The 17,345-nt window shown below is 36.2% G+C and overlaps 2 protein-coding genes across 3 annotated transcripts; one reads left to right on the forward strand and one right to left on the reverse strand.

Moving 5' to 3' along the window:
- Positions 1-323: 323 nt before the first annotated feature.
- On the forward strand, positions 324-6,813 carry LOC108165750 (interferon-induced protein 44-like). The gene is made up of 5 exons (XM_017302101.1): positions 324-539; positions 879-1,037; positions 1,134-1,299; positions 6,367-6,455; positions 6,655-6,813. The coding sequence occupies exons 1-5, from the start codon at positions 324-326 to the stop codon at positions 6,811-6,813; spliced, it is 789 nt and encodes a 262-aa protein (XP_017157590.1).
- Positions 6,814-9,486: 2,673 nt separating this feature from the next.
- LOC103457166 (interferon-induced protein 44-like) lies at positions 9,487-14,866 on the reverse strand. 2 transcript variants are annotated; one of them, XM_008397131.1, is made up of 14 exons: positions 14,827-14,866; positions 14,498-14,588; positions 14,199-14,357; positions 13,663-13,698; positions 13,544-13,577; positions 13,205-13,400; positions 12,790-12,948; positions 12,529-12,688; positions 12,264-12,364; positions 11,935-12,088; positions 10,546-10,629; positions 10,332-10,429; positions 10,119-10,170; positions 9,487-9,847 (listed from the first exon to the last, which is right to left on the reverse strand). In XM_008397131.1, exons 3-14 carry the CDS (start codon positions 14,227-14,229, stop codon positions 9,564-9,566), a joined length of 1,389 nt encoding a protein of 462 aa, XP_008395353.1. In that variant the 5' UTR covers positions 14,230-14,357; positions 14,498-14,588; positions 14,827-14,866; the 3' UTR covers positions 9,487-9,563. The 2 variants fall into 2 exon arrangements, with proteins under 2 accessions (XP_008395353.1, XP_008395352.1); XM_008397130.1 differs by having other exon boundaries at positions 12,529-12,700.
- Positions 14,867-17,345: the final 2,479 nt, after the last annotated feature.

The raw sequence follows: 17,345 nt of genomic DNA on the forward strand, positions 1-17,345 counted from the left end.
TAAGATGCTTGTGGATTAGTTTGTAAAACAGTTTGACGTTTTCTACAACTTCTTTAAATTTAACACCACAGTGTTGTGGCTGTTCAGGTGTATTTTTGAAGTGGATATGTTAAGTGCAATTTGAAATAAGAAATGTAAAATGTGATAAAAATGCATTTTTGTGTTTATTTGATTCCTATTTAAGAGACTTTGATAAGAATGACTATATATAAGCGGCTACAGAGTATCTTTATTTCCATTTTTGGTTGGTGGTGCCTCGGGATTTTTTCAATTAAAACAGTGTACCTTGACTCAAAAAAGGTTGAAAAAAACTGAGCTGGACGATGTTTGTTTTCCTGAGCAGAAACGCAGACTTGGACCGGCAGTTCATAAACAACTACAAACCTAAAGGTGAAGGTCAAGAGAAGCTCAGGATTCTTCTGCATGGACCGATTGGAGCTGGAAAATCCAGTTTCATCAACTCTGTCATCAGCGCCGTGGAGGGTAGAATCAGTGTCAGGGCTGCTGCAAACACCAGTCAGAGCGGCTTCACCAAGGAGGTGAAAAGAAAGAAATTATTCTTCCCTATGTATGTTGTAATTTCCATGTTCTGCAATGATATGAGAAGTTGTGAGTGTTTTAATGTTGGCCAAAAAATGTCTATATTCCCATTATGTTCTCTATTAGGACTGATAAAATAGTAGGAACAGACATTTACCTAACCTAGTCAACATAGAACATCACAATTTGAAAACCCCGAAAAGGATTAATTTAATAAACAGATAAGACAAAATCAGCTTTTTAAATTCAGAGGCAATAGTTCCTCAGAGATCCTGCAAGGATAGACAATGGATGGATGGATGAATTATTTTGAATGTTTGTCTTTTTCTGGTTAACAGTATAAAACATACAGCATTAAAAAAGGAGACCAGGATGACAAGCATTCTTTGGTAATAAATGACATGATGGGTCTGAACTGTGGTAATCGGAGACAAAGAAGAGTCCATGAGAGAGACGTCATAAGGGCCATGAAGGGAAACATCAAGGATGGATACACAGTAAGGTTTCTGCTGCAGCTGTTGAAAACTGAACCTGGAAAAAAGTGACTATCATTTGTTGTTGTCATAATTATTTGACTGTTTAACTGTTTCCAGTTCAACCCTGAAAGTAGTTTGTCCAAAACTGATCCGTTCTACAACAAGAATCCAACTATCAACGACAAAGCTCACATCCTGGTTACCGTCATTGATGCCAACACAAAACTGGACAAAATTGTAGTAGAGACAATTCAGGAGATCAGAGACAAAGCCACTGACCTGGGTGAGATGAAACATTACAGCAAGGAATAGGAGTCTACTCTTGTTTTTCTTTGAATAAAGTTAGTGAACAATGCAATTTTATTTTTAATCGGCAGAATTTTAAATGGATCCACAAGTAGCTGAACATATTAGCCTAAATATGTTGTAATTTTCCTATAAACTAAAAAATTAAAACTCCTAATTACTTCAAAAAAATCTGTAACACTTTATTTGAAGGGGTGTACATAAGACTGAGATGACACTGTAAGAAACATGACATAACATCTGTCATGAACATGAATAAGTCTTCATGAATTTCTATGATTGTTGTCATGAAGTGTCTTTTGGTCAAAAAGACACTTTTATTGAAAAGTTGCATTAAAAGTCCATTTAAAGTGTCAACTTTTTATTAAAAGTCATTATTTATCGAATGACGCTTCTTAACAACATACATTCATAAAGACTTCTTTATGTTTAGGACAGTGTCATGTTAGTCTTATGCACGCTGTTCAAATAAATCATTGTCAAAACATTATATCTTTCATTATACTTTTCACCTATGAAGGTTGCCATTTTTTCCCCCGATGGGTAAATGACGTGTTTTGGTCCTTTCTGTACTGGAGTCAACAGAGTAAACACAGGAAGGCTAACTTTACCTAACGCAGTGGTTCCCAAACATTTTGTGGGCCCCCATTGGATTACAATAAAATCCCCCCAGAAAAGAAAAAAAATCAACTGGGCATTCACATCATTCAACCAGACATAAACATAGACACATATTTTGTTTTCAAACTCCAGTAAAGTTTATTTCACACTTCAGGTTGCAACAAAACAAACTACAAACTATCTTTACAGTGAAATACTTTTGTCTAACCTCATATTTTTAGTTCTATACTGTAGAAGAATTTTCTTTGCTGTCAGTGTTATTTCAAACATATTTCTCTTTTTTTATTTGTAACAATATTCAACTTTGCTATCATCAATAGATTTTAAAAAAAAAGCCTCTGTGCAAAATGGGGTTAAAACATGAACAGCTCCCTGAGAAGTTTTTTCTTGCGTAATTTTAAATGTAACACAGCAAAAATAATTTTGCCGCCATTGCTGCTTTTCTGAACAGCCGTTTTAAAGAATGCAGACTAAACTTGGACAGCTGTTTTTGCATAGACATTAATACGTAGACGCCTCATGGAGCGGGTCATAGGTCATGGAGCGTGTCGGCCCGTTGCTGCGATACGTAACAGCGTCCGCCATGTTGAATGTGGAATATGTGCCAGTGAGCTAATACAAGTGAATGGACCGAACTTTATAAAGTGCCKTTCTACAAAGTATTTTAAGTTAATACCTGYCATTGACACATTTTCTCACACACATTAATATATTTGGCAATCAAAGAAATTGGTAAAGACAGAATTTTTAACTTTTGATGTGATTATTTAATTGTTTTGGGGCATTTCTGAATAAAAAGCACAATGTTTTGATAGAAATTATTCTGATCATTTTTATATTGAATTGATGAACAGACACACTTTTACAGTGTTTTATTAAAGAATATATTTACATAATTCCATAATTTAATGTACATTTAACATTTCAAGACAAGAAACAATTTTCCTGTATTTATTTTTATGCATTATTGAGAAATGACTTTTGATTTATAAATCAGTCATTATCAAACATTAAACTACAGATTTTTCTTAACCTTTTTTTCCAGAGAATAAATATTTATTACAGTTTGTCAACTCTGCTATTGACAGCAAAGAGTGAAAATAATTCTAACAGAGTAAATTATGTTTATTTCATTACATAAGCTACATTATTACACTAATACTTCAGATTGAGATATTTAAAAATACACAAAAAGTGAAAGAATAAAACATGTATTTATTATACTGGGAACACTGGCCACAGTCTGCTGGTCACACTGGGAGAACTCAGTGACTTCTGAGACGTCCTGGTTCACAGGCTAAAGCCAAGAATAAAAGAGAAATTATCCAAAAGTGACATAGAAAATACATATATATACACATTTTCAGCATGTTGGGTTCTGACTCGTAGCATCTTTATAGCTAAATACCCACATGGTGAAGCTGAGCTGGAAACAGACTGAAGACCAGCAGCTCCAGCTGATCCTGACTCTTTACTCACTAAATCCTCTGGTTTTTAATGAACTTCTCCTCTAACAGCAGTTTTTCATCAGCTCTCAGTAGAAAACAGTATGAAAACGTTAGCTGCTACGCTAACAATCAGCAGTTATTTTGGGCCAATTTAGCTACATAGGAAATATTTTATGGTTGTTTAGAAGCGAATTTCTGGATGCAAAGTCCAATAATTGTGATCTTTCATCCTTACCTGGGGAAGGTAATCCTAATGAATCCAGTTTGTTTCGTAAAATGGTAGAAATAAGTCCACTTAACACAGAACTTAAGGAGCTCCGATCGCCCTGCTGCCACATAGAAGATGGCGGACGCTTTTACGTACGAGTCAGCGCCCCATGAGGGATCTACGTATTGATGTCTATGTGTTTTTGTTCGACTCCCTCTAGTGGTCTGGAGCACTTCCGTTTTCAGCACTTTTTGTTTGCATCTTTTCTTTTGTTTGCTGCATTTCATTTGCTTTTTGTTTGCGTTTCTTTTTTGTTTGCATGTTTTCTCTGTTGCTGCGCAATTGCACTTGTCGGCCACCGTAATCCAGGACATGAAAAAAACCCCATCAAAAATAAGTTTAAGGCAACTTAAGCTACAATTTAAATAATGCATAACTTGTATTGAAAGCCACTGCAATAAATCAATATTTATGATTAATTTTATTAAGTGGAGATACTTATTAAAATTTGTTTTTTATTTAGAGCCTTAAGTTTTTGTAAAAGTGTAGCAGAGATTAGATCTGTGACTCTGAACCAAACTCACATTCAAGCAACATTCGAATCTTAGTTTGACTTCTATGTGTCTCAACATGTTGTTTACTGAGAAAAACGATTTATGTTTTCGCATCCACCTGAATAATGTGTAGTTGCGCCACTGCGAGTGTCCCTGAAGGACCCGTTGCATGCAGTCACTAATCACACCACTAGGTGGCTCCAAACATGTGCTGATTAAAAATCTCATAAGTACATAACATTTTTATTATTATTTTGGTTAATAATAATTAACCAATAATAATAATTAAGATACATCTACCGTATTTTCCGCACTATAAGACGCACCTTCAATGAATGGCCTATTTTAAAACTTTTTTTAATATATAAGGCATTATAAGGCGCGTGTGATAAACGCAAATAACAGTTGCCACCTGTCCCTATTGAACCTATCCAGGACATGATTTGTTCCGTCCACTACAAATATAGATGTATAATAATAAAGAAGTGGTCCCCGAGTGCTTTATATAGTAGCTGCACCAGTCATTGTTTCACTCACGGTGTTGGTGTTGCCATATTGTGCCCAACTGCTTTCTGGGTAACACAGACCAACCTACACGCTGCCGCCGCAGTCTCTGTCTCTCTTCCCCTCTGTCCCCCAGGCTTTAAATGTATGGGGCTGGTCCCTTGGTAGCCCTAGTTGTAGCAACCCGGATGAATGTCTAAAGCCACTTTGTTAACATAAAGAATGTTAAAAAAAACAGTCCGACTCCGGTCAGCGAGGAGAACCGTCCGTGGCCGGACTATGGTCACCATTCTCCGTTTGCACACAGCATGTTGGTGGAGAACGTGGCGCTAAATGACCTGCAGACGACCTGATTATCAGGTCAGTAGGTAGATAGGTCAGTCAAACTTTATTAACAAACCAGTTTTTTGACAACTATCCCAGCATGCACCGCGCGGCTCTTCTTCTAGGGGGGACAATGAAGTCGGCGGCTGCTTACCGTAGCTGCTAGACCTGTTATGGCTCAATATTGGTCCATAAGGCGCACTGGGTTATAAGGCGCACTGTCAGCTTTTGGGCTGCACAGTGGTGCAGTTGGTAGAGCTGTTGCCTTGCAGCAAGAAGGTTCTGGGTTCGATTCCCGGTCTTTCTGCATGGAGTCTCCATGTTCTCCCTGTGCATGGTGGGTTTTCTCCAGGTACTCCGGTTTCCTCCCACAGTCCAAAAACATGACTGTCAGGTTAATTGGCCTCTCCATATTGTCCCTAGGTGTGAGTGTGTGTGTGCATGGTTGTGTGTCTCTGTGTTGCCCTGCGACAGACTGGTGACCTGTCCAGGTGACCCCGCCTCTCGCCCGGAACATTAGCTGGAGAGGCACCAGCACCTCCTGACCCCACTGAGGGACAAGGGTGTTAGAAAATGGATGGATGGATGTCGGCTTTTGAGGAAATTGAAGGTTTTTAGGTGCCTTATAGTGCGGAAAACATGGTAGGTTTTTCTCTCTGTTACACTACTTTTTGGTGGTGCAGCTTGAACACAATAAAAAAGACATTTTAACCACATTTTACATTACATTTGACTGTAACTTTGCTGATCCCCCCCTCCAAAAAGTTGCTCTTAAAAAATTTCCCTATTTATGGTCCCCCCCATAATGAGACGGGATCTACACTCTTGCGTAACTGGTGCAATTTTAGGTAATCCCACACTGTGTCACTATTGACTGTAATAAAAAAAAAACAGTGAATCTGGATTATTTCCCACACAGAAAAAAAGAGGAACACAGTGGAAGAGAACCGGAGCCAAACACAACTTCTTAAGTACCTACATTTGTCATTGATTGTTTAATTTATGAAGCTGAAGGTAGCAGCAGCAGCAAAGCACCAGCTCCTACGGCCAACTCTGTCCTCCCCCTCTGTTTGGTTCTCATCCTCCTCATCACCTTTCCTGATTTCTACATTCTGATCAATTTCATTGAGCTCCGGTTCAAATTAAAAAGGCTTAATAAAGTTACTCATTGCTGTTTTGGCTGGACAGAGCTAGCTGTGAACAACATGGTGATGTTCCTGTGAGAAAATTTTATTTAAATTTAAATAAAATCATACAGCCTACAGTATATTTATTACTGTATTGTTTTCACATCTAAAATATTTCTCAAAGTCTGTTGTTGAAATTAATTGTGAATCCATTTACTTAATACTGAAATTTGAGTGATTTCTGTTTCCCCTCTGTAGGGATTCCTCATGTGGTTATTCTCACCAAAATTGATGAGGTCTGTCCTGAGATCAAGAATGTCTGCAGGAGCCGAGAGCTACAGAAAAAGGTACATTGCTTGTGTTGTACCGCTTCTGAAACACTTGGCAATTTTTTAAAACATTGAATATAGTTGTTCTCCTTTTTTTTATTTATATTTATATATATAACAATAATTCAAAGAATTTGACAAATGTTCTAGCATTTTTGGTTCAAAATTTGCTTCAGAATTTTTCTTCGTTCTGAGATATTGTGATTCCATTTTGAAGGTTCAGGACTTTAGCAAGCTGGTGGGAAACGCTGAGAACTGCATCTTCCCTGTGAAGAACTACAATGTGGAGAGAGATTTGGACAATGACATTGATGCTCTGATCCTGAAGACCCTGAGACACATCATCGAGATTGGAGATGAAAAACTTAGCAGCTAAATAAGGACCTGAATCTACATTTTTTCAAGCCATGTATTCTACATGTTTCTTACTGGCATGATGTAAAACATGATTGCACCCATAATGATTTCACAAGTTCAACATAAGAAAAGTTACATATACTAATTTTATGGTCCAAAATAAATCTGATTTAGTATGATTGAGCGATGCAGCAGTATTGTGTTGTTATCTTTAACAGGCACCTAATAAAAGATCCAAACTACTTGACTCACTCAAGCCAAAATCATAAAATCAACATTACTAGCTATTCAAGTCAGATGTGCCAAGTACAGAGAGAGAAAATCTGGAGCCTTTATATCCTTTGTGTAAGAAAATTTAATTTATTTAATTTAAAACAAGCAACATGGGAAGTGAAGTCTGCAATGCTCACCTGTCTATTATCTGCTATTATCTGTATCAGTCATTGCTGCTGTTTCCAGTCTGAGATCATTGGACTTTCAGCAGATTATTTTTGCACAGCAGGTGTTCAGTGGTAAATAGGTAACAACATCAAATCTGATCCAAATATCACACTAAAATAAATATTAACAATATAACAAAATTACTATTTTTATCCTGTACATACAAGGTCTATTACATCAATGGTGCCCGTCTCATTCCTTATAGCTGCAGTATGTAACTTTTATAAACATTTTTTTTTCATATTCATTGAAACATTCACAATGTCGTGACAGTTTTGGTATGAGGCAGACAATCACTGAAAAGTTAAATCTCTGTCTTCTCCCAGTGCTATCAGAGCCAGGAGGAGGGTTTTGGCACTGTCAATCACCTCTCTTTGTGGCGCTGCTTGTCCCCCTTTATCCCTCCCTCCTGTCCATCTTGCTTTCTGCTACATTTCCCCTAGCAGAGCCTGTTGTGGATATTCAGGCTAGTTATTATAGCCACAGATGATGGGAACTGCTCTATAGCTATGTCTGACCATGGGCTAGTCTCCCTACTTTGAACTGGTTTGCCAACCCCACTGTTTTAAATTTTGAAAATTTTACTCCAAACTGGTCACAGAGGATAAGGACAAACAAATTAATTTTAAAGACTCAGTTTTCACTCTTTTTGTTCTTAATCCACCTGATATTTTAAGAGGTTCCCTTTGGGAAGACTCAAAAGCATAAATAGGGGGTCAGGTTATAGCTTTATTTCTAATTTGACAAAGAAGAGGTTACATCACTCCAGTGACTTACTGAACCAGATCCTCAATCCGTTTTTAAAATGTGGGTATTTGGGTTTTCACTGTGTGTTTATTTTACTTCTGTTTCTTGTGAGTCTGTGATGCCCTGTCTGCCCCTGACTGATCCCAGGTGTGTCTCCTTCCTCGATTACCCCGGGTGTATTTAAGTCCACCTGTTGTCTCTGTCTGGCATCGGATCTTTGTTGTGTCGTACCGTGTCCTAGTCGGTTGTCGTCACAGTCGTACTAAGTCCTGTGTCGACTTCAGCTCACATGTTCAGTCGTTTATCAGTTGCTACCAGTGTTGGTGCTAGCCGCCGCTCACTGTGCTGCCTGTTCGAGGAACTATTTCAAGCTGCAAATTCACCTTTAAATATCCATCTACACTTCAACCTGGGTCTACCATGTTCTCTCTCACCACCATCATCTGCAACTTCATGACACCTAATAGATATGTAAGAAGTTTATTTGAAAAGGCTAACCAATTATCTATGGAGAAATTAACTTGGGACTATAATAGAATTTAAGAACAGCTTATAAAAACAGCTTACACAAAATATTAAGAGAAATGTTTTTTTTCTTTGTGATTTAGGTCATTTCAACATGAGAAAAATAATAAAAATAATTATTTTTGTTGTTTATGCCAAGAATCAATGTAAAATTGGAGATCAATAAAATAAATCTTAAAATATGCCTAATTTTTTTTTTAAATAAAACTAAAGTAAGATGTACATTTAATAGCTGGTATATACATCATTTATCACAACATCAAACATAAATGAGTACAATAACTAAAATAATTAAAAATCGAAATGGAGATTAGTTAAAAGTGCCACAATACAAATATAACAAAGATATTATTAAATTATGATAATCATAATTAGTAAAACTCAGACCCAAACAGAAAGTTTTTATTTAAAACAATCACATTTTCTCCTGTTATTTAAGTAAATTCACCCAAAAAGCAGCAAATATAATAAATATTTTAATGTTTTTTTGTAATCTGGATGTTGAATTAAAATGTTATTTTACGTTTCATTGATTACGGAAGTGAATCTACCAGAGCATTTTACTCCAATTATAACCAGATGACATTTCAAATAAGGGGTTTTTTTCCATAACCTTTTAAAATTCTTGTAAAAAAATGCATAGCAGTAATTTCTATTTACATTAAAATAATTTATTTTATTATTGTTTAGCTTTTAATACCATAAATTAGTTTTTGGATCCACGGAAATATCTTTTTTAGGGTCAAATGTATTTTATAAGACAATAAAAAAACAATTAAAATTGTCCAACACTGATCAGTTTAGTAAAAATAAAGCAGCAATTTAAGCAACTTTTGTTTCTTTTTATTAAATTACAAAATATTATCAACATTTTTGTTTATTGAGCATTTTTTGTCCTTGTGAGGAATAAGTCAGTTATGAAAGCAAAATCAAACTTTAAAAATAAGTAGATACTTATTTTTATAGAAATAGTCCAAACTCTGATATCATATGTTTTTATTTAATAACTGGTGACAGAAATGAGGCTCCAGTTGTTTCCTCTGAAGATCCCAACATTCAGACTTGATCTGAAGGATCCGCTGAACGTCTGAGGATCAGATTTATTCTCATATTTACACTCGAGTCAGTTTGTGGCTCTGGAAGGTTTCCATCTGTGTTTGTTTTCCTCTCGACCTCAGAAAGCTGCTGCTGCCTGACCCAGTTTTCCTGCCGGTCCTTACTGGGTCGTTCCCAGTGCAGGCGTGTCCGGCTCAGGCTGGATCTGGTTCTCTCCTTCAGAAGCCAGCAGCGTTTCTCACGTGAAGCAACGTCTTCGTCTGGTTCTGATTGACTTTTTTCACCTGGTATGGAGGACGGCGTATTACGGCCATTTAAATTAGGAAAAAAAACAATAAAAATGTGTAAATTTCTGCAAAAAACTCAGAAATTTTCTAGATAAAGCAAGACGATTTATGCACTAGAAAAGTAAAAGAAAGTCAAATTTTGAAGTTTTTTCCAGTAAATTTGTGACTTTTTAAGTTCAGACATTATCTTGTTTTTTAGAAAATTTCTGAGATATTTCAATGTATTTCATTTGTTACTATTATTTAATCATTTTTAACTCTTTCTCACAGTCGTAGTTCTTCTCAGGGTAGGCGCAGCTCTCTGGGCTCAAGTCCTGAACCTGCAAATAAAAACACAACAAATTAGACAAAATAAATCACCACTAAGAAGACAAAGATGGATTAAAATGTTAAAACTGATTTAATGATGCTCTGTAATTATTTAATAGTAAATAAAGAAACTCCTTGAGCATGGACCATGTGAAGTAACAGAATAATTTACGTTTCCCTGCAGCTCCTGGCTCCTGCAGTCATTTGTCTCATTGCTGATCTCAGAACAGGCGTCATCAGTTTTGGTGAGATCGGCCACATGATGAATCCCTGCAGACAGGAAACACAGGAAGTCACTAATTTCACACACATTGTTTCTTAGTAACTTTATTGAAAGTAAATGACTTAAAAGATGTTTTTTTTATTGTTGTAATGTTTCCTCTCACCCAGCTTGGCAGTTTTCTTTCTGTTTCTGATGTCCTGAATCGACTCCCTAACGGTTCCTCCCAGCAGATTTGATCTTTTACCATCTAAGACAGAAACCAGGATGTGAGCTTTTATAGTTGGATTCTGGTTGTTGAGCGAATAATTTTTTGACAAAGCACTTTGAGTTGAACTGAAAACAGCCAAATAGTTTTAACAATAATAATAAATTGTTCTTTATTCTCCATCAGCAGCAGAAACCTCACTGTGTATCCATCCTTTATGTCCCTTCATGGCCTTTTTTATGTTATCATGAACTTTTCTGTTACTCAGACCCATCATGTCATTTATTACCAAAGGATTCATGTCACCCTGTTCTCCAGGTTTTGTACCGTTGACCAGAAAAAACGAACATTCAACATGAAACCTCCATCCATCGGCTGTCCTTGCAGGCTGAGGCCTCTGAATCTTAAAAACTTTCGCTTTTGTCTTTCGATGTTTATTCAACTGAGCGCTGTCAAGGCTTGTTATAATCGCAGGATTTCTTCTATTTTTCTGCCATTTTACGCGGTTTTTATTAAAAAACTTCACCCAAAATTGTCCCCCGCATGTAATTTTCAGGTTCCAGTGGAATCGTAAGCAGACATGGCCAAACTGCTCTACAGCGTTTGATATGGTGCAGTTTGATGCATTGGGTCACTGCAAAAAAATAAAGAAAGAAAGAAATCCAGCATGATGCACGACTACGAGGGGAGTGAGACGTCTGGGCTGAACCACTGGCCCACTAAAGCACCGTCTAACCAGGAACACAAATATAAACCTTATCGGTGCAGACATGGACCCAACGCGCTGGGCGGGATGTTGAGATGTAAGAACGCGCCGCACATAAATCTTTGTTCACAAAAATAAATGATCCTCACCGCTCGCTCAACACGTCTGACAGCGGTGGCTTTTAAACTCGACTCGTACCTTGATGAAGAATTCTCCAAAGAAACATCAGTCCTCACAGGGATAAATATCCACAGGTTGAGTGACAGAAGGCGCGCTGATCTGCACCGAGGTAAACTTCAGAGACTGGGCCGTGACGGCGTGCGAGGCGGCCAGCGGTGTGATTGGTGCACTGCTACTAACTTCCTGCCCTTTTCAACGCATCAGCTATGAACCAACGATTCTGCTCAGCGCAGCAAAACACTTGCAGTCCAGCTTATTAAAAAAAAAAACAAGCAATTCTTAGCCTAGCTGGGGGGCAAGTAAAGCCTGGCAGCTGCCAGGCTTCTAATACTCCAGGTAAACCCTGTAGTGGTAAGTTTTCCAAACACAATTTGGTGCTTTAGATCAGGTCGGTAATACACAGAAGTTCTGATGGCTGCAATGCTTTGACACAACTGGTTATATTTAGGTTCTTTTTTAACTGCTAAGGTATTCCTCTCCGATCTCGATGAGGCTCCTCAGGGTGTTGAGGATCAGAGCGTCGGTTTCATGGTTCAGCTTCTTCTCACAGTGGTAGTTCTTCAAGGGGAAGATGCAGTTCTCTGGGATTCCCACCATTTTGCTGAGGAGCTGAATCTGCAAGGAAAAACCAGAATAGATCACAAAGCAGCACAGTAGGGAAAAGATTTATTTAGTAAAGATCTATTCAGTAAAGTTCTTTAAGTATTTCAGAAAAAATCTATATTCAGCTTTTTAAAAAAGCTGCAGTGTACGGACCATAAGCAGTAACAGTAGAACAGGAGTAATTTACCTTTTGCTGTAGTGGCCGGCTGTGGCAGACATTTTTTATATCTTCTCTGATCTCAGGAAAGGCCTCATCAATTTTAGAGAGAATGGCCACATGAGGAATCCCTGCAGAGGAAAGTAACTTACATCTCACTGTTTCACAATATGAAGCTCTGTGGACTGATAAATATATAAAATACAGCAGTTTTCTGTTTGTTTTGTGTTTTGTGGCCTCATTGGTGGTTGGATGACTTCATCCCGGGGTTTTGTGGTTCTGTGGTGTCTCTCACCCAGGTCAGTGGCTTCGTCTCTGATCTCCTGAATTGTCTCTGCTATATTTTGGTCCAGCTGATTTATTGTGTTGGCATCAAAGACGGTAACCAGGATGTGAGCTTTGTCGTTGATAGTTGGGTTCCGGTTGAAGAACGGATCGTTTTCGGACAACGAACTCTGAGGGTGGAACTGGAAACAGTTAAATAGTTGCAACAATAAGAAATTACATGCATTTTTTTCCCCGTTTAGTTTTTTCACAGCTGCAGCAGAAACCTTACTTTATACTCATCCTTGATGTGACCCTTCATGGCCATTTTCATGTCCTTCTCATAGACTCTTCTGTGTTTCCAGCTGATGTTGCTCAAACCTGTCATGTCATTCAGTACAAAAGGATACGCGGTTTCCTGGTCTCCTCTTTTAATCTTGTAGGTTATGTACTGTTGACCAGAAAAATAAAACTAATATTGGGAATAAACTTTTAATTTTGTCTGTTAATCAATTTAATTATTTTAAATTTAACATTTGAGTGTGAAAATTGTGATGGAGAATTTCAGATAAGTTGTTTTATGTCAGATCTGAATGACAGAACATGAAGTGAATGTTTTATTTTCAGTGCAGAACTAATCATCAGAATTACAAGATAGAGAATGAGAATATATTTTTCTCTTAAATGAGTCATTCATTTCCCTTTACCTTCTTGGTGAAGCTATTCTGGATGATGTTGCACGCAGTCGCCTTGTGACAGATTCTGCCCTCCAAGGCGCTGAGGACGGAGTTGATGAAACTGGACTTTCCGGCTCCGACTGGTCCATGCAGAAGAATCCTGAGCTGCCGGTGGCTGCCTTTAGGTCTGTAGTCGTTTATGAACTGCAGGTCAGACTCTCTGTCTCTGCTCAGGAAAACAAACATCACATCGCCCCCTAGCTGTAACTGACTGAACTACAGGACATGTTTGCTGAGGGAAGGCAGAGCTAGAACAGAGGCAACAGGTTTGAAGTCTTTAAAATATATATATGTTGAATAGACACTCACTCCCAATCAATCGGCAGCCATGGCTTTTCAAGAACTGTCAAATACAGAAATAAATGAAAATAATGACATCAAATTACATCATTTATAATCATACAAATATCAGTTTTAAACAAACTTACATGGAGGAAGAGCTTTGGTTTTTATACGTCCCATACCTGAAACAAAGACACATCTTGAGTTTTATCTCATTTTATAATTATAAATCATTTTCAGAAAATGCAATTATTAGATCCAGTTTACTTTCACTTTTCATAATTCAAGATAAACATCTCATTATATTCAGATTGGAGATATTAGACTTTAAAAGGTAGCATGTAACTATACACACATTTCTAGCTGAAAATTATAATGGACTTAAACATTTAGAGGAATTCCTTTGTTTTTTGTTTTCCTAAAACAAAAAAAGCTGCAGTCTGTAACTTTTCAAAAAATGTTTTTTTTACATATTTGTTAAAATTGTTACCATGTTGTAACAATTTAATATGAGACAGAAACGATCAATCTTCTCCACCTCCTCCCTGAGCTACTACTGCTTTCTGCAGAAATGCTCCACTTTGACCAAAAACAGCCAATCAGAGCCAGGAGGCGGGGCTTAGTGCTGTCAATCATCTTTATGTCCATGCAGCTAAATGCTAATGGCAGAGAAACAACTTACTGTTAAAAGAAAACCGTCTTTCCGTCATCATCTGTGGCCATGCTAATTATCTTTAGGATTGTTGCAGGATCCTCTGAGGTGAACCAGCAGCTGTGTAAGGTCGTGTTGTGTTCTGGTCATATGAACTATATCTGTCCGATCATAGCTCATGAGATGTTCCTTTGAAATATTTACACACATTTGTTCATAAGTAACAGTGAATATGTATTTTTAGTACAGGAAGTAATCACACATGTAAGACTGTTCAGACTATCACAGTTGATAACTGAAACATTATTGAATCAAAAATTAAAACCTACCTAACAAAAGAGGACGTTAAGTCGGTGGTTCACATCAGTCCAGCTGTTCTGCCCCGGTACGTTAACTAAAACACAGTAAACTGTTCTTCCCCTGTACATTAAATAAAACACAATAAATAAACATAAACAAACTACAGCTCCCAATGAGCAGTTAGCAACAGTTAACAGTTGTGACATTAAACATAGCTAAATTGCACGACATTAATAATAACCTTCACAAAACATGGCACAATTACTCATGAAACTCTGTATATAATTAAATTTGTCTAATAAATATGCTAAAACATAATAATGCTTGTAAAGAAAACAGAACCGATCCTGATTCGTACCAGAGTTACAGGCGGCAACAGAAAAAGGGGGAGGAGCTGCCGGTTACCGGTTGCTATGGTAACCTCCAACCGTCAGGAGAAGCAGGAAACAACTTCCGGTCTAAACAAAATCAATACAAAGAATAAATGAACAAATAAACATATGAAATAAGTTAGTTTATTTTTTTAAAAATTATGTTTTTCTTACCTGAATAAAAATAACTTAATTATAAAAGGATTTGTTTTTAAATTGTTATTAAACTTGTGAGTTAGAAGCTTAATATGGTTATTTCAGTATCGTTTCTTCCCTTAAATAAACTACAACTCCCCTTTTCACCTTTTATTCTGGGAAATTCAACATTATGTAGTTTACTCAGCTTTAATGCTCCATATTAGGTTTTTCTTCCTATCAGTCATAATTTGATTTATGTATTTATTTTAGGAATAACGTATATTAGCTGCAAACAGAAAATCCAAGAAGTTGTAAACCGATGGCTGAGATGTTTTACAACTAATTATTTTAATGGTTAATTGTGGGCATTAAAAAGTTTACAAAATAATTCAAATTTCTGTTAGGTTATACATAATTTAAAAGTAAATCAACTCCCTTCACTTGAAACGCAACAAATAAGTACAGGAAGTAAAATTATTTAAAATAAATATATAGTTATTAAAACCTGACTCTTCTACATCACATGAAAGCACATATTAATTTGATTTAATCTGTAAAGATTATGTTAAAAATAAAATTCATAGCAGAAACATCTTTTAGAAAGATGTAATGATCCAAATCAATATTTGGATCAATCAAGACGAAAATTATCTTCGTTATTTTTTGTCACTCACACATGTTTATATGAAAAAAACTTTCTGACATGATAACCTTTCTTTTAAGTTAACAAGAATTTTAGAAAATAGAATGAAACATCAAAGCTGTGAAAGACTTAAATAACTTAAAACTTTATAAATCGATCAGTTCAGCCTGTGCAGCGCTGAGCGCAGTGATGCGGAGCTCCAGCAGGGGGCAGCACGCTCTTACTTTCTGTTCGGTTCTGTTGTTGCTGCGCGTTGAGTCATCCGGTTTAAAATAAACGTTTTTCTTCCCATCAGTATGAAAATACCAGGAAAGATAGGATGCTTAGAAAACTCCAGGTTTAATGTATTATTAAACATATATCGGTTCGTTTTCTTGGTTTTCTTCAAGGGTCAAATTAATTTTGTCAGACAATAAAAAACAACTCAAGTTGACACTTTCTTGCAGTTTAATTTAAAACAGGCAAAACAATAACAGAAAACATGTACATTTATTCTAATTAAGTAAGTCACATCAAAATTATCCAATTATGCATCAGCAATTATGAATTGAGTATTGAGCATTTCTGTTTTTATGTCACTAAAATAATTCATATATAATTGATGTGAGGAATGATTTATGAAAACAAAATCAAACTTTTACAGACAAAATGAAGTAGATATTCTTTATCTTTATAGAAAGAGATCAAACTCTGATATTATCTGAAGATCCCAAAGTTCAGATTTAATCTGAATGATCCACTGAACGTCTGAGGATCAGATTTATTCTCATATTTACGCCTGAGTTCTGGAAGGTTTCCGTCTGTTTTTGTTGCTGCTGCTGCCTGACCCAGTTTCCCTGCCAGTTCTTACTGGGTTGTTCCCAGTGCAGCTGTGGGCGGCTCTCTTTCAGAAGCCAGCAGCTTTTCTCACATGCAGCAAAGTCTTCATCTGGTTCTGCTTGACTCATATGTAGGTCGGAGTATTACGGCCATTTCAGATAGAAAAAAAAAAGTACATTTCTGCCAAAAATCTCTGAAATTTTCAGACTCAGAAATTAGATATAGCAAAATTTTCACACAGAAAATTTCTGAACTTAAAAAATAAATAGGTTCTAAATAATTTCTGAGATTATTTTAACATTTCTGAATATTTTTCTCAAAATTTACAACTTTTGGAACTCAGAAATTTTCTCGTTTTGTCCTAGAAAATTTCTAAAATTAATCTAAAAATGTCCTAATTTTTTTTTAGCAAGTTGTCAACGTGTCAAGCTCAGAAATGTTCTTTATCTTTGCAGACAATTTCAGAAATGAATCTAAAATTTTCTAGGTTTATTTCAAATTCTCCATTTTTCAAGCTAAGAAATTGTTTTGTAGAAAATCGTAGATCCTATAATCTCAAACTTTTCAAGTTCAGAAATATGCTTATTTTCTACAGAAAATATCTAATATTTTATTCAAAATTTCCGATTTTATTTCTGGCAATTGTTAAATTTTTTAAGGTTAGAAATTTTCTTGATTTTTGAAAAAAAAATTCTGAAATTAATCTAAAAATTTCAGAACAAGTTTTTTAATTTTCAAGTTTAGAGGTTTAGTTGTTTTTTTTTCTAGAAAATGTCTGAGATTAATATAAAAAATATTGATCTTTTTTCCAAAAAATTTTCCACGTTTCTTTCTAAGAAATTTCAGAATTTGACTTTAATCAGTTGTGACTTTAATCTCAATTCTCATCATTTTTCCAGTTTATCC

This window comes from Poecilia reticulata, linkage group LG21, assembly GCF_000633615.1.
Source record: "Poecilia reticulata strain Guanapo linkage group LG21, Guppy_female_1.0+MT, whole genome shotgun sequence".
Lineage (NCBI taxonomy): Eukaryota > Metazoa > Chordata > Actinopteri > Cyprinodontiformes > Poeciliidae > Poecilia > Poecilia reticulata.